At 36.4% G+C, this 15,081-nt stretch overlaps 1 protein-coding gene across 1 annotated transcript in view; it reads left to right on the top strand.

The window, feature by feature from the left end:
* Positions 1-15,081, top strand: part of MYT1L (myelin transcription factor 1 like) — a 220,988-nt gene that overhangs the window by 149,923 nt on the left and 55,984 nt on the right. Inside the window, exons 10-14 of the mRNA XM_053938244.1 lie at positions 1,101-1,312; positions 7,132-7,379; positions 9,639-9,875; positions 11,554-11,675; positions 12,600-12,668. Coding sequence (XP_053794219.1) covers positions 1,101-1,312; positions 7,132-7,379; positions 9,639-9,875; positions 11,554-11,675; positions 12,600-12,668 — 888 coding nt within the window. The remainder of the gene's footprint in view (positions 1-1,100; positions 1,313-7,131; positions 7,380-9,638; positions 9,876-11,553; positions 11,676-12,599; positions 12,669-15,081) is intronic.

Raw genomic sequence — 15,081 nt, 5'->3', positions numbered from 1 at the left:
TCCTCTGGTTATAAATGCAGTAAAAAAAAAAAAAAAGAAAAAGAAGAAAAAAGAAGAAGAAAGAAGAAAAATAAAAATATATATACTTCTTGATTCCAGCAGAAGCCCCTCAGGTTCATCGTCCTCACCTCCTGCTACATGCAGCAGGTAGACGTGCAGCATTGTGGAGCAGTTGCTTCCTAGGACCCAGTCATGTAACACTTTCTTATATAGGTAGGGTTTGCAGGATCTGGCCTTCGTTTGCCTGCTTTGAGCTGACAGCTTCTCTGTCCACATGCAGAAGATGGTGTGACAGTGGAGTTCATTGCAGCGTTCTTTCACTGAGATTTCACAAGTTTCTCAAATGACTGAATAACATCAATAAGGGCTTCTTCTGACTGTCCTCCCTCATCCTAAATGAAAGAGATATTTAACTGAAACAGTTTTATTTTGTATTCATTCTCAGGACCTTCCTTGAGGTGTGCATCTGTGTGTCAGGAATTGCAGCTCCTGCCAGAACCTTGCATTTAAGGATTAGCAGGACCTGCAAGGCAGCAGCTCAGAGTCGACAGAGCTTCTGAGACTCTTCTCAAGATGAACATGGATTTGTATATTGAAGGATGAAACAGGAATAGTTACTTTTGAAAGCACAGAGGAAAACAGCATACAACTCTGTTGGAAGAAATATGGAGGAAACTCCATAAATTAGGTGGAGCTTCCGAATCTACTTTTTCTTTTTAATATTTAAAGAATTTGTCCAAACTTCTTCTGTCAGTCTGCTTGCCCCTCTTTAATTCACCTCCCAAAAGAAAAAAATGTTTGCTTTTTGGTGCAATTACAAGGGGAAAGGGAAACCCTGAAGTATTTTAAAACAGAACTTTAAAATACTTTTAGCTGCAGGATACATTTAGTGGCATTAGAATTAATTTTGTCTAGGCTTTGTTCAAGGAAATAAATATTGTTTGTCTGCTGAAAATAACCAAACTAAGGAAATGCAATAATATATTGCTGTCTCTTGAGTACAAGAAATAACTAAGATTTTCTAATCTGAACTATAAATTATGCACAAACATAGTAAACTGAACTGCATCTAACAAACTGTACATATCTTTAATTTCTAGGCCCATGTGCTTTGTTAAGCAATTGGAGATCCCTCAGTATGGCTACAGAAACAATGTCCCCACCACCACACCCCGCTCCAACTTGGCCAAGGAACTAGAGAAATACTCTAAGACTTCGTTTGAATATAACAGTTATGACAACCATGCCTATGGCAAGAGAGCCATAGCTCCCAAGGTGCAATCCAGGGATATATCCCCCAAAGGATATGATGGTAGGAGGTGCACACTCTTATACATGAGAGACAAGTTTGCAGTTAATCATGTTGTTGTATATGTAAACATCATACAAATAAGACATGTTTTCATGTTCATACAGTATTATGAGGAATGCTATCATATGTAAGTTATTTTAAAGGCCTTTTAAAATAAATGTTTTTTATACGGTGCTTGCTTCAGTATTGTTGCACTGGCAAAAGACATCTCCAGCTATTAAGCTCCTGGGATGTATTGAGATGGCAATAAAAGCTAAGTAATAGAGATAATCCTTATGTTACTGTGTGGGACACCTGGCCTCAAGGGTCACATTAGGACTCTCGTCTCCGTGCGGCAGTTCAGGTAACCCAGAAAGATAACATACTTGCTCTGTGGGGATGTGGAAGTAGAAAACCTGGGCCTCACTGTGCTTCAGAAATCACTGCTACATACTTAAAGAGGCATTTTTGCTTATTTTGTCCTCACAAATACACTGGTTGAATTCCCTGGAAAACCTAACATATTTAAAATGTTCAGGAGAAGCCTGATACTAGCTTCAGTTCAGGAGAAGACAGTGGATGGAATCAGTCAGGCAAGAGGTTTTTTATTAGGGGAGAAAAATTAACTACAGGATAAAAAAGGATTGTAGTTTTGAACAAATCAGGAATTTTTCAGAACAATACATTTATATATGCATATATATTCTATATATATATATAAAACTAAACCATACTTTTTTTTTCTTTTTGAGTGCTAGCAGTTTATTTTTTGGTTAAAATATTTGATACTACTCAGTGACTACTATAAGAAAGTTCAGGCAGGTGTCAGATTTTTTGTTTAAGAAAACAGAAAGAAACATACTGTACAGAAAAATTTATGCTATTGCCTGAACACAGACTGTTAAGTGAACAAATAGAAAATTACAAATTACAAATAGAAAATTACTATGGCTCTTGCCTTCATATGTCTGATATTTTGGATATTTTCCTTTCTCATGGAATTAACGGACATATTCTTGCAGATAGGAATTCTTGCAGAAAGGAAGAGGGTTGTGAAAGGAAACTATTTTTAATAAAAGACTTTTTTTTCCCTCATATCTTCATCTTATTTATCTTTATTAGTATAAGGGCTTGAACAGCATTAAAAGTAAAGCACTAACTAACTGTGGTTAGGGAGATAATGAGTATACATTAGTATAAGGTAAATTAGGTATTAAATATTGTATATGTATTCTCTCTACTTGTGTAGAAAGGAAAGCATCACAATACTGCTGGGGTTCCTGTGAAAAGGTTTATTTTCAGATCAAATTACTGATGCATAAGCAACTGATACATATTTTTCTCATTTAAGGCCCCTTTTTCATTAAATAATGACAAACTTTACTTTTTGTCCCAAGCCACCAGGATTTGAAAATACATGTAACATTAAGCACAAGTTTACAGTGGCCTTAAATAATAAAAGGCTATGTTGATACAGGTCACTGTCTTTATGCACAGTCATCTTCCTTTGATAGAAATAGGAATTTTTCTTAGCTATAGGACTGGGACTAGGTTGTTTCACTGCTCAGTAATGTAAGCCACAGGGGAGTGAGAGACACCGCATACCTGTGATTGATGCTGGTATAGCTGGTGTAGGGGGCTCGTGTGTGCTGGGAACAGTGGAAGCCTGTTAACACTGGAGTGGGTTGGCTGCCAACAAAGGCTGCTCTATGGCTTTGTTCCATACTCCTGGCTGTGCTGGACACAGTGCACACTACACCTGGTTCCAAGTGCTGTTTGGCCAGACCGACCTGCCAACATGGTCCCAGAGGTGGGGCCTGATTTCAGTTCTTTTCCCTGTTAGTGATTTTCATGAAATCTCTAGGATTCGCATCTCTGAAATTTCAGAAGTACTCCAACATATTTGGCTGCAGTTGGCTCAGGAAAATCAGCTGAATTCTTAGAATGATGAAGTGAAGTCCTGGGCACACTGAAATTATTAAAACATTTTGGCACTGACTTTCAATGGAACAAGGATTTTGCTGACAGTTATTGTAAATAACTGAATATGAAAGAGATTCCAGGAAGAGACTCTTCACTTAAAAGAGCCACTTCAAAAAACACCACAGTATTTTTAAGTGGTTTTATATTTGTATATTAAAAAATTAATTATTGCTACTAAAGACTTTATGGAGGTCCAGAGAGCACACCTATTATGTATGTCAGTAAAGCAAGTTTATGTAAAAGCAGATTCAGTTCTGAAAAGTCATCCTGAAAAAAACAAAAGTACCTCTAAGATTTTGGGGGGAATGTGCAGGTAAACAGTGCTTTAGTTCTGACTATATGAGAGAAGTAGTCTTAAGGATATGAAAAATTAATAGCTTCACATGTCAATTCTTTTTAAATTGTCAGCTAGTATGGTATTTTATCATCAGAGAAAGGGATTATATCTTCACTAAGTGTACAGTTGGGAGTGACATGAACATAAATAGCTCCTTTGAATTGTTTCCTTGGTATTTTTTTACAGTATGGTTTACTAAAAAACAAACAGAAAATGTATACTTTGGATTATTAGGTAGGGTGATCTAGTAATTCTTGATAATTTTTTTTATTTTTGGGCTTGTTTTTCCTTTGAAACCAGTTGCATAGTGTATTGGATGCTGGGCTTATGGTACACAGCAGTAAAGATAAGAAAAGCTGGATACAGCAGGCAGTGGTGATGGCAACGCTTTCAGTTGCTTAGGAGATGGCAGGAATTGTTGTCATCCCACCAATAGGCCTGGGTCGTTCTATCAAAACACTGAAAAAATGTTACGAGTGGGATTCATCTGACCATATCCAGAGTTTTGTAATGTTAGCACCGACAGCTGAGTTTGGCACCCCTTTCAGATTCAAGAAGAAGGGTAGATGCTTCTCTGATTTAGTTCATCTTTTCCTGAAGAGCTTGTTTAAAACTGGTCAGGTGAACCATTGCCTGAAAGTTCCTATTTTTTTCCACTGCCTATATAGGAAGCCTATATGTACAAGTCAAAAAAAGTGTTGAAACCATAATTAATTTACTAAGCATGCAGTATTTAGACCATATTGGGGATGAAGATGCCTGGGCAGAACTGAATTCCACTCCAAATACCTTCCTTTTATCTTGTTGTATTTGGGATCTCTCCCACTCCCCCATTGTTAATTAGTAAGAGAAGCCTTTAGACTTTGAGAGGTTCTTTGTAATCAGCCCCTGGGCATAATCTGAAGGGAGCCCAGTTTGGGTATGCAGATGGTTAGACCTGTGTCTGTTTTTAATGGGGAAGGTGTTCTTCACATTTGGTTTCACTCTGGATTACAAAGCATAGATGGACTGCAGAGCTTCGTAAACCTGGTGCCACAGGGATGGGCATTGTATCAAGCAGAACTATCTGGTATTGAAACAATGCAGCTTTCCCTTCATTAGTGAACAGATTGATTTTATTCATTATAAATTGATGATCTTTGTTTCTCTGAAAAGCTAATGTGAAATGAACAGTATGGGTTATGTGACTCATCTTTAAATGTACAGCTGCAGTAAAGTTAAGATAACCATGGCCATTTCTCTCCAAGTAAGTTTTGCTTAAATTATTGGTAATCTGAAAGCTAATAATTGTGTAGCATGCTTATAGCACTTTACATCTTCAAAGTGTTTTGCAAGTGAATCACAACACAACTAAATTTTAGAAGGAACTTTCTGTTTGTAGAGAAAATGAATTCAAGGGATAATGTAGTTTGACCAAGGCCACAGAGGAGTCCATATCAGAGCCTGCATGAGTTTCTGATGGTTAGTCCTATGTATAAAAGCTGCCTCTTTCCCTCCCTCTCTTTAGCACACATTCTCATATATATATATATATAATTTCACATGTAATATGTCTCTTACGTCTGTCTAAATGTAACCTGCTATAACAAGACTAACATTTTCTGAAAATGACAAAAGTCTTATTTGTTCTGATGATTTTTGAAAGATAGTTCTAATTTGGCAGGTTCAGTGGTACAGAGTGCTTGCTGTGTTAACATAACACAGTAAAAACTGAATTATTAAATTACTTGCTTCCTTAAGTATAGGAAAATTCTTGCGTGTCTTGGATACTGTAACAAAATAACAATGGATAAATGCTGAATTTTTAATGACCACCACTGACTACTATATTAATAATGAAACTCTTGAGGAGCAGTTCACAAATTTATTATTAGTGTATAGCCTCATAGTGTAGTGCTACTATGTGTTCAAAACAAAAAAAAAAAAAGTGATGAATGTTTAGCATTCACTTCACTTAAAAAAAATCACACCCTGTGCATTATGTGGCTTTGCTGAGAAAACTCCATCTGTTAATGATTTAAGTAAAACACTATTTCCTTTGCAGTAAAAATAATGCCATGATTTTTTTCAGTTCTTTAGAGAAAGGAAGATGTCATAAGCTCTAGCAGAGACATTTTGCTTTCAGATTCTTCTTTTGAACCCTGTCTGCCTACCAAAGCAGCCCATGGCTCACAAATGGGCTGTGCTCATGGGAGCAGATTATTATATGTATGTCTGTTCAGACAAATACAAGTGAAGAGCCTGGCATTTAAATGGAGCCCATCACGGAAGAGCTCTGTCTAGGGCCTGACCTTTTTTGTATAGCTTTCTAATCAGCATGCTAGTTGGTTATTGTTACTCTGTGCTATAAGGTATGATCTCTGCAGTATACATTTCCATCTTAAGGGGAAGTAGTTGCTGTAATATGCATGGATGTATCCTCTGACCTTGACTTTTATTTTTTTTCTGAAAATACGAAAACTTACACATTTTGGAGACGAGCTCACACTTTCTTGCATTTTTGTAAACACTTTTAAAACAGCTTATCTGGGAAGAGGGTTGGGGAAATAAGTGGGCTAATAGGGCTGCTTGCCCTTACTGCTGTAATACCTTTGGTTGCAAGGAGCATTGCTTAGAAGCAGCAGCAGTGCTGCCTTTTGTTTAGATAGGCAGGACGTGAGCACTGGCAGTGCTTTGGCTCTGCTGTGGCCACCTATGGCTTGTGGCAGTCAGAGCACAGCTGGGCATCACTGCCCACAGTGGGAGCAGGGAGGGGTGTCTTTGGTCCTTACTGGTTTTATGAAGAGTTATAGGTTCTCAGGTTGTTTGAAAGGGGAGGGAGGATTTTTCACTTGTACCTGTTGTTGCCATATAAACAGCCATTGCTTCTGCCTTTGTGCAAGTCATGGTAAAACTAACTCATGACAACCTGTCATGAGTCCTGTCATGCTCCTGTCTTTGGGGAGACCAGTGCCATAATATTTGCCTGTGGTGTAGGAGGAAATAAAGCTTTTAGGAAGCATGAGGTGTTTGAGGACATATGGGTGGTGTTGTGGCCCAGAGGCCAAGCTCATCAGCCTTGAAGTGGGTTTGATCTCCAGAAACTCTGGGGAGTTCTAGGCCTTAAACTAACAGTTCCTCATGTAAATAGGAAAAGGTCCCATAGTGTTACATTGCCTGTCATTAATAAAAGTGAATGAGCTGAGCAGATTGTACCTTATGTCTGACTATATATGTGGGGTAAAAGCAGTGTTTGTGTTTTTATTGTTTTATAAATCCAGCCTGTTTGTCAGAACAATTCATGATCATGTCATGCAGATTTTTACAGGAGGTTATTTCATGCAATCTCACACATGTAGCATATAAAACTCACAGACAGAAATCAAGAAATACAGCCATCATTCTTATTGCGGGCTTTTTTTTTTTTTGGCATTGGTTACTGTTCCTCATTATAAATTTCACCTCCAGCAGTTTGTTTTCCTCTTCATTTATGCAGAATGCTCCTTCTTTTGAGTCATCCTTGTCATATTTCTTCCCACAGCTAAACGCTACTGTAAGAATTCAAGTCCAACCAGCAGCACAACAAGCAGTTATGCCCCTAGCAGCAGCAGCAATATGAGTTGTGGTGGAGGCAGCAGTGCCAGCAGTACCTGCAGCAAGAGCAGCTTTGACTATACTCATGACATGGAGGCAGCACACATGGCTGCTACTGCTATTCTGAATCTCTCCACCCGCTGCAGGGAGATGCCTCAGAACCTCTCCACTAAGCCTCAGGATCTCTGTGCAAGGGTAAAAATTAGTAAATCTGTTCGTTGATGAAGATTTCTCTTAACTGTACTTGCTCTGCAGCCCTGATTGAGAGAAAAGCTTTAGTACATCTTGCCTTTTTTTTCCTCTCAAAATTAACATAATCTGGTGGCTCTGCTAAAGCAGGGAGAAAAAATACCAAAATATACAAATTGCTCACAAGTATCACAGGAAATTATGATGGTTTTATAAACTAATGATACTGATACCATGTACTCCTTTTTTAAATTTGTCTCTTACTATAATTATAAAAGATGTTTGGATTGCTCAAGTGGTACTAATTTTACTACTGTTTGAGTATTGGATTTTTTTGCAAAATGCAGTTTTGTTCATACATTTGGTGAAGGGATTAAGATTTAACTCTGCATTTTCATTTAAAAGGCACAAATGGAAATGTAAGATTCAGTGCAGAGAAATCTGTGGTGCTGTATGTTATAATTTCTTGCCTGTCTGTGATACCAGAGTTTTTAAGTCAATGCATAATATATTTGAAATGAACCAATCCTCCGGTACAGGTGACTTAAAAGGTGCATAACAATCTTGCAGAGTGACTGCTGTTCTATATGTCCATATAAAATGGCCATACAGATACAAATAAAGGCTTTTGTCATTAAGCTTTCTGTATTAAGAAAAAACAGTGCACTATTAACATTCATCAAAGATTTAGTAGATTTAATTTTTAACTTTAAAGTTTTGGCTCTGATAGTTGTTCAAAAATGAGTATTTAACATGCACAAGCAAACACTACAGTGCAACCTACAGGAGACCACTAGATGGCTGAACAGACAGATGCAGTGCAGAGGAAACATTTTTATTCTGCTTGTAGAGAGATTTTGAGCTGGCAGACATGTTCTCTTCTTCTCCTATAGACAAAGGTTTGCTTTCCCTTATTGTGCAAACCACCTCATGTTATGATCATTCATAACAAACTAAACCTGTAGCAGTAAGTCTTAGTAATAATCATGCTCTAAGGCAGAATGGACTTTGTTTTCAAACACTGCTTTTTATATTAATTGATTTAATACTGTTCAAGAGGGAAATCTCTTTCTCTCATGTAAATAAATGCGGTTCTTCTCTATTCAGTATGATGGGAGAAGTTGGAACACAATGCTAAAAATCTTCTGCGTCTAAGCCAGTAAGGGCCTCTTTCCTAATGTGTCACTATATTGCAACTGAAGGAATGAGTCTGAGGAGATAAACAAATACTTTCTAAATTAAATTAGCTGGATAGCAGCAATTAGATATAAGCTCTTAACAAAAGGCAGTAATTCAGAGAGAGAGATTTGCATTTGCAGTGGTTTCCTGCAGCTCTGTTGTTACTCAAGAGGAAAGAAAGTCACCAGACATACAAGGAGTCAGTCAGATTCACATTCATTTCACAATGAAACCAAATTTCTCATGGAATACTTCATTTTTGGAAAGATGAGGCATTCTCTATGGGCATTTTTATCTTATCTGTCTGTAGTTTTTAAATTTTGTGTTCATTTTAATATATCTTATTTCTCCTTATCTAATATAATAGTCAACACTTTGTTTCTGCAAAAGAGCCCATACTCATCCTATTTTTACAGTACCAGTTGTCACAGAAATTGGAACAAATAGTTATCAAAATGGGTACATGAATTGTTAATACGTGTTCATCTGCAGGGAAGAAGCTGTTAAACTTAAATGCATTTCCTCATTAACAAATGGTGTCCAAAAGGACTTCTTTTGGTACCATACCTCCCTGTTTAATTTTCTGACATTATCTATTCAAGCACTGACTGCTAATGTAAAAGAAAAAAAGAAACAAATATTATTTAATGTTAGCTGTTTTTTGTTTCTCCAATCACCCAGATGCATGCCAGGACTGAAAACAAGAATTATGCAGATGTTACCTCACAGATTACTTCACCTGCCACAGAATAAATCAAGAACATAAAGACAATGGCAAGAAAATACCTTTAGAGCTTTCTCCTTTATATATCAGATTTTGCACTTATGTGCTGGGTGGCAAAGAAGGGTACTGAAGACTCTCCCCTTTCCCTCCAAACATCAAATTAGCCATTCAGGAAGAAATCTACTTTAACAGCATTAATGTTGTGTAACAGCATCATGCTATGTGTAGGAGGGGGCTCAATGCTTACAATCTATACAGGAATGGAAAAGCATTTTATCATTCTGCTAGGCAATCAGATTGAAGAAGAGGTAGCAGTTTGCCAGTGTGAAGCTGAATTAACAATATTTTTCTTATTTTGACAGAATCCTGATATGGAAGTCGATGAAAATGGGACGTTGGATCTGAGCATGAACAAGCAGAGGCAGCGAGATGGTTGCTGCACCATTTTGACCCCACTGGAGCCAATGTCCCCACAACGACAAGCCGTGATGAACAACCGGTGTTACCAACTGAATGAGGGTGACTGCTGGGACTTGCCAGTGGACTACACTAAAATGAAGCCAAGTAGGATAGATGAAGATGATTCCAAAGAAATTAATGTATGTCTTTTTCATCTCTATAGTTCTTGTAGCAGTCTAATTTTGGTAATTCATTAATTTTCTGGAATTTGGAGGGAAATAGGAAGCAAAATTAGTATGTGACAAAACTGGTGATTTTCTACAAAAAGGAGTTTTTTGCTGGTTAATCTTTAGGACTATATCATGCTGGCACACATCTGATCTGTGACTGAGTTCCATAGGACAACATTTGAACCATGAATGTGAATCATGTTTTCTAACAGCATCATCTTGTTAACAAATATTTTCTGCACTAAAGATGTTTTGCTATATCCAGATTATGTTACTCTGTATAAGCAAGTTGACATAACCGTGCAGTACTGGGATAATCAGCTCTGAAGACAAGATACTCTCCTGAATTTGAAAACCATAAATGATGTGCTATTTGAAAGCATGTATTACTTAGAAATCAATTTAAACAAAGCAGAAGAGTATAATGTAAGCTTTCAACTAATCTTCTAGATTACTTATGTGCTCTTTGTAGCTCTGTGTAAAGGGCCTGCATTAATGAAACACTTTTTTTCAAAAATACAAAGAAGGGATATAAGAAATCAGTGTTGCTTTTCTACTTATAACACCAAGACAGCAGCAACCCTTTAAACAGAAGAGGCAAGTAAAGAAAATACGCCAGTGAATTTTTATTGCTTTTCAAAACAGAATAGACAGGATACTGAAGAGGTCTGCTGACAAGGTTCAGTGATGCTGCTTTTTTCTGTCAGGTTTTAACCCTTATTCATTCTGCGGCTTAAAATCCTGCACTCAGTTCATTTTAGTTGCTTGAGGACTTCTAGTTGGTTTATCGCTAAAAATTAGGCTAATCATTTTGTTTAGCGCATCTCTTGCCAATTTAATTAAATCATAAAACTATTCTCAGTATCTTTGAAATATATGATGAAGTGGCATTTTCACTAGATAGCCTGAATGCATTCTAGCTTTGGTGGTACAGTTTTGCTATTAGTTTCACTGAAGTTGGCAGGAAATCTGTCACTATCAAGGAAATGTGAGGTAAAGCCGCATGTTTTTTCCGAGTAAGAGCTCCCTACTTTTACTGTGTTGTTTATAGCACCATCTGCAGGAATCCCTGAATCCCTGCAATCAGCCACTGCGTTCCTGAAATAGATAGGCTTGAATTTCTGAACATCACTAAAGATAATTACAAATTGTATCATTCTGTCTTGCCAGACAGATCCATTGAGATTCATCCCAGACTGAGATGCTGTGTGTAGATGTTAAGATTGCTTCTCTTTCATTTTTGAGGTGTTCTAAATCCTTAAAAATGCTATTTAAGATGGCTTTTTGATGCATAAGATACTGCATTTAGTTATCTTTTTTGCATTTCCTCTCTTGTGCAGTGACTTTAGGGAAAACACGTGAGTCTTTAAAGAAAAATAAAATGACAGCTACAGAAAAAGCTTGGAGTTTTTCCTTTTTATTTTTCTAATTAAATAAATTATATATTTCACATATTGTGAATTCTTAATCAAAATATTCAAATATTATTCATAAGTTTAGTACGTGAAAGAATATAAAATAATTTCATTAATTTTCTCTGTCAGAATAGGATAAGAAGGAGATACCATCTGATGACTCTGCTTTGCATTATTTTGTGTAAGTTGTGACCTACTCTAGCTGAAATTAATATGTATATATTTACCTGTAGCCGGAAGATTTGGATCCTTTCCAAGAGGCACTTGAAGAAAGAAGGTATCCTGGTGAAGTTACAATCCCAAGTCCTAAACCCAAATACCCTCAATGCAAAGAGAGCAAAAAGGATTTAATAACGTAAGCATAATGTGAGGTGAAATTATTTATCTCCTTTTAACTTTTTCTCTCTTTGTCTTTTTTTAAACCAACGAATACATATACGCCTTGCAGTATGAGCATGCAACATTTGCAGCATATAAATGTTTCAAACTGCCAGTTAAGTAAAGTGATAAGCTAACGTGTATTTGCTTGTTCTTAATGATGCTATATTGTATGGAGACGCCATTTTCATTTAAACCTGTTCATTTTGCAGCTTTTCGATTAGGATGCTTAAAACCCCTTGCAGTCATTGCAGCTAAACTGGAAACAATGAAACTTTTAAAAGCTTTTTTTTTAAACATACTTACTATTTTGGCTGTTTTTGTTTTTGTTTGGTGGCAGATGTCCAACACCAGGGTGTGATGGGAGTGGTCATGTGACTGGTAATTACGCCTCACATAGAAGGTGTGACTTCATTTTTTTCATGGTGGATTCTGTCTTTTCAATTTATTGTTTTCAGCTTACCTCAACAATGCTGTCAAAGTAAAACGTTGAACTATGTGTTAACCCTTTGAGTAATATATGTTGATCTTAAAAGCATGCTAATTTGTGTGTTGTATAAACGTCTTTTATTTTTAAATAGATTACTAAAATTTCCAAAGTATTCCTTAAGCATTTAAGTAGTTAACCCAGGAATCTCCAATATTTTTGTTATATTTTTCTAGTTCATAGAGAAACAAACAAACAAACAAGAACATTTACAGTATGTAATTTTGGAAGTAATATTGATAACTAAATATATTCAGAGGGTTAACTATATTACGAAATTCAATATTACAGCACTTGCCCCATCGCTTTTCTGCATTACAAACTTTTACTTTTTAATTTTTATGTTGTGTTTGTTTGGGAGTGTTCAGTTAATGAGAAGATTAACATACTTGTATGTCCTGCCATGTCTTACAGTTTATCTGGCTGTCCCTTGGCTGACAAAAGCATTCGGAGTATGCTGGCCACAAGCTCACAAGAACTCAAGTAAGATATAAAGAACAAATATTTTCTTTATAAATATTTATTTGACTGCAAATTATGTAAAGTTGTATCAGAAATTAGAAATGCTGTCTGGAGAGCTGCTGCAGAAGGGGCTGATCCTACTTGGAACATGTATTGAAGTCTCTAGAAATTCCATACAGGGGGGCTCTGTACATAAGTCTGTTGATCTAGTATGTCCTTTTGTGTGTCCATTAGGTGACAGGGATGGACAAAAGACAGAACTTCTGGAATTTCATCTTAATGTTTGAATTCCTATTCAATTTTTTTCTGAACTTCGAGTTTGCTAGTTAGAACAGAAAATTCCCATACAATCAGACTGATGAAACACTTCTGATTACACAAGCAGTAAAGCATTGCAGTTTCTCAAACACAGTTGGAGGGAGAACAATTTGGTTTTCCGAAACGCTTGCATAATTTTCCCCAGGTTCGTATCATTGCTACCAGCCTAATGCATTTTCTCATGTGACTATGTTTTTTTAATGTTTACTTAGTTATCCCCTGCTTAAAATGAGTTCTTTACCATTCCTTTCAGTTCTTTGGAGTAACAGTTTTGAATGATGAACGTCAGAGAATCATGAGATGTAGCTTTGCTCTGTCTTTCTGCACATATGCTCTACTGCAACTCTTTGTGTGGAAGAACTATAGCATTTATTAGTGCTATGACAGGGCGGTGCTCCTGAGCTGGTAATTTGGTAAAGATGGAAAAATGTTCACAAGAAATGAGGAAAATTCAGTAAGCAAAGTATGAATGGATACCACATGCTGCCAATACTGCTTAGCAGTATTCTGGTTTTACAATACATTTCTTGAATTCAGCACATATGCTGATTTAAAAAAACCCAAACAACTCTTGATGTAAACTGTGGGAAAAATAAGAAAGCAAGCATGAGAAAACTGCTGGAGTAAAATTGCTCTCTAGTTTTACCTAATCTAGTTGTTAGAGGTAAACAATACATTTAAAATTTACAGCTGATTTCCCACAAAGTAAAAAATAATGTTTTGAAACTATTAGTTTAGGTCGTGCTGATATATGCTGCCAGAATAATATGTGATAGGCAAAAGGGGATGTAAATGAGATCAGGGAAAACATTTAAGTATAAGCAGAGAAAGACATGCACACTTCAGAGAAACTCAGATTTGGACCTGGATTTTGGGTTGGGATGGGTCAAATGGCAGAAGTTTGAGGAAATGTGAATGCATAAGCAAAACACAGTCAAGACTCTTGAGGCAGCATGAATATTTTAAGCAAACCCTTTATAAGGTTTCTACTTATCTTAGGAAGCTGTTTCTGAATTACTTCATCTTCTCTGCTTTTCTCAAACATCTGCAGTCAAGGCTGCCTGGTAGAAACCAGGAAAAAAAAAATTTCAAAACACCTAAACTTGAGGTCCCACTTCTATATCATGCCACTGTCTCTACTTATTTCAAGTTTTTCCGAAGCAAAAAGCAACATTAAGATAAAATAATATTTTTAAGTTTAAAATCTATTCTTTATTATTCATTAGCATAAATTATTAATTTAGCAGTTATCATTATACCAGTTGAACACATAAAACTCTGTTAAGTTCCAAAATGACAGAATTTTAAGCAAGCTTACTTAACTCAGTTCTCCTTTGTATTTGCACTATATGGCAATTCTTTGTTTTCTGATCATATATTTTTCCACAGGATAACAAAGTAAATCCTTGCACAGGACAGACAGTAATCATTACATAAGCAACTAATTAATTTCTTCTCTTTTCCTTTATTATCGCATGTGAGGCCCTGTCTGTTATTCACTCCAGTTTTCTCAAACTGCCTTCTGAAGACAGACCTAATACTTGACTCACACATTTGTCACTACCATCACATCTGAGTGTTTCCTAATATATTTAGTTATTTAGTTATAAAAGAATTTTTTTTTATCTGCAGTTATACTCTGAAGTAAATAGGGTTGGTATTATCTTCATTTTAAACCAGAAATTTAGGTATATAATTTTGATTGCTCACTTGGATACTTTTAAGACTCAATTTGTCAGTTCTTCATATTGTAGAGAACTGTATATATTCAAACCCTTGAATATGCTTGGAGTTATGGGAATTTAGCAGATCTATATAATGTAATTGACCCTTTGTGAAAAGGGATGAACTCTGCAGAAAAAGCAGGAGAGTACAGTTCCAGAGCAGCCATACTGTCCTTTCTCCTATCCCAAAACTCTAATCAGTCCCAGCTTCCACTTGGCCCATTTACTCTGTCCCGTTTTTATTCATAATTTTTTTCTACATTGTTCCCTATCTCAAGCTCCCTTGTCTGATCTGCCCATCTCCTGCCTTCATCACATTTTTATTTTATTGTCCTCTGTCTCTACATCCTGTGAAGTTGGTACAGAGACAGAAATAAAGCTTCTTAGCATTT

Source organism: Vidua chalybeata, chromosome 3, assembly GCF_026979565.1.
Source record: "Vidua chalybeata isolate OUT-0048 chromosome 3, bVidCha1 merged haplotype, whole genome shotgun sequence".
Lineage (NCBI taxonomy): Eukaryota > Metazoa > Chordata > Aves > Passeriformes > Viduidae > Vidua > Vidua chalybeata.
The sequence above is the reverse complement of the archived record's forward strand: the minus strand, read 5'-3'. Positions and strand labels throughout refer to the sequence as shown.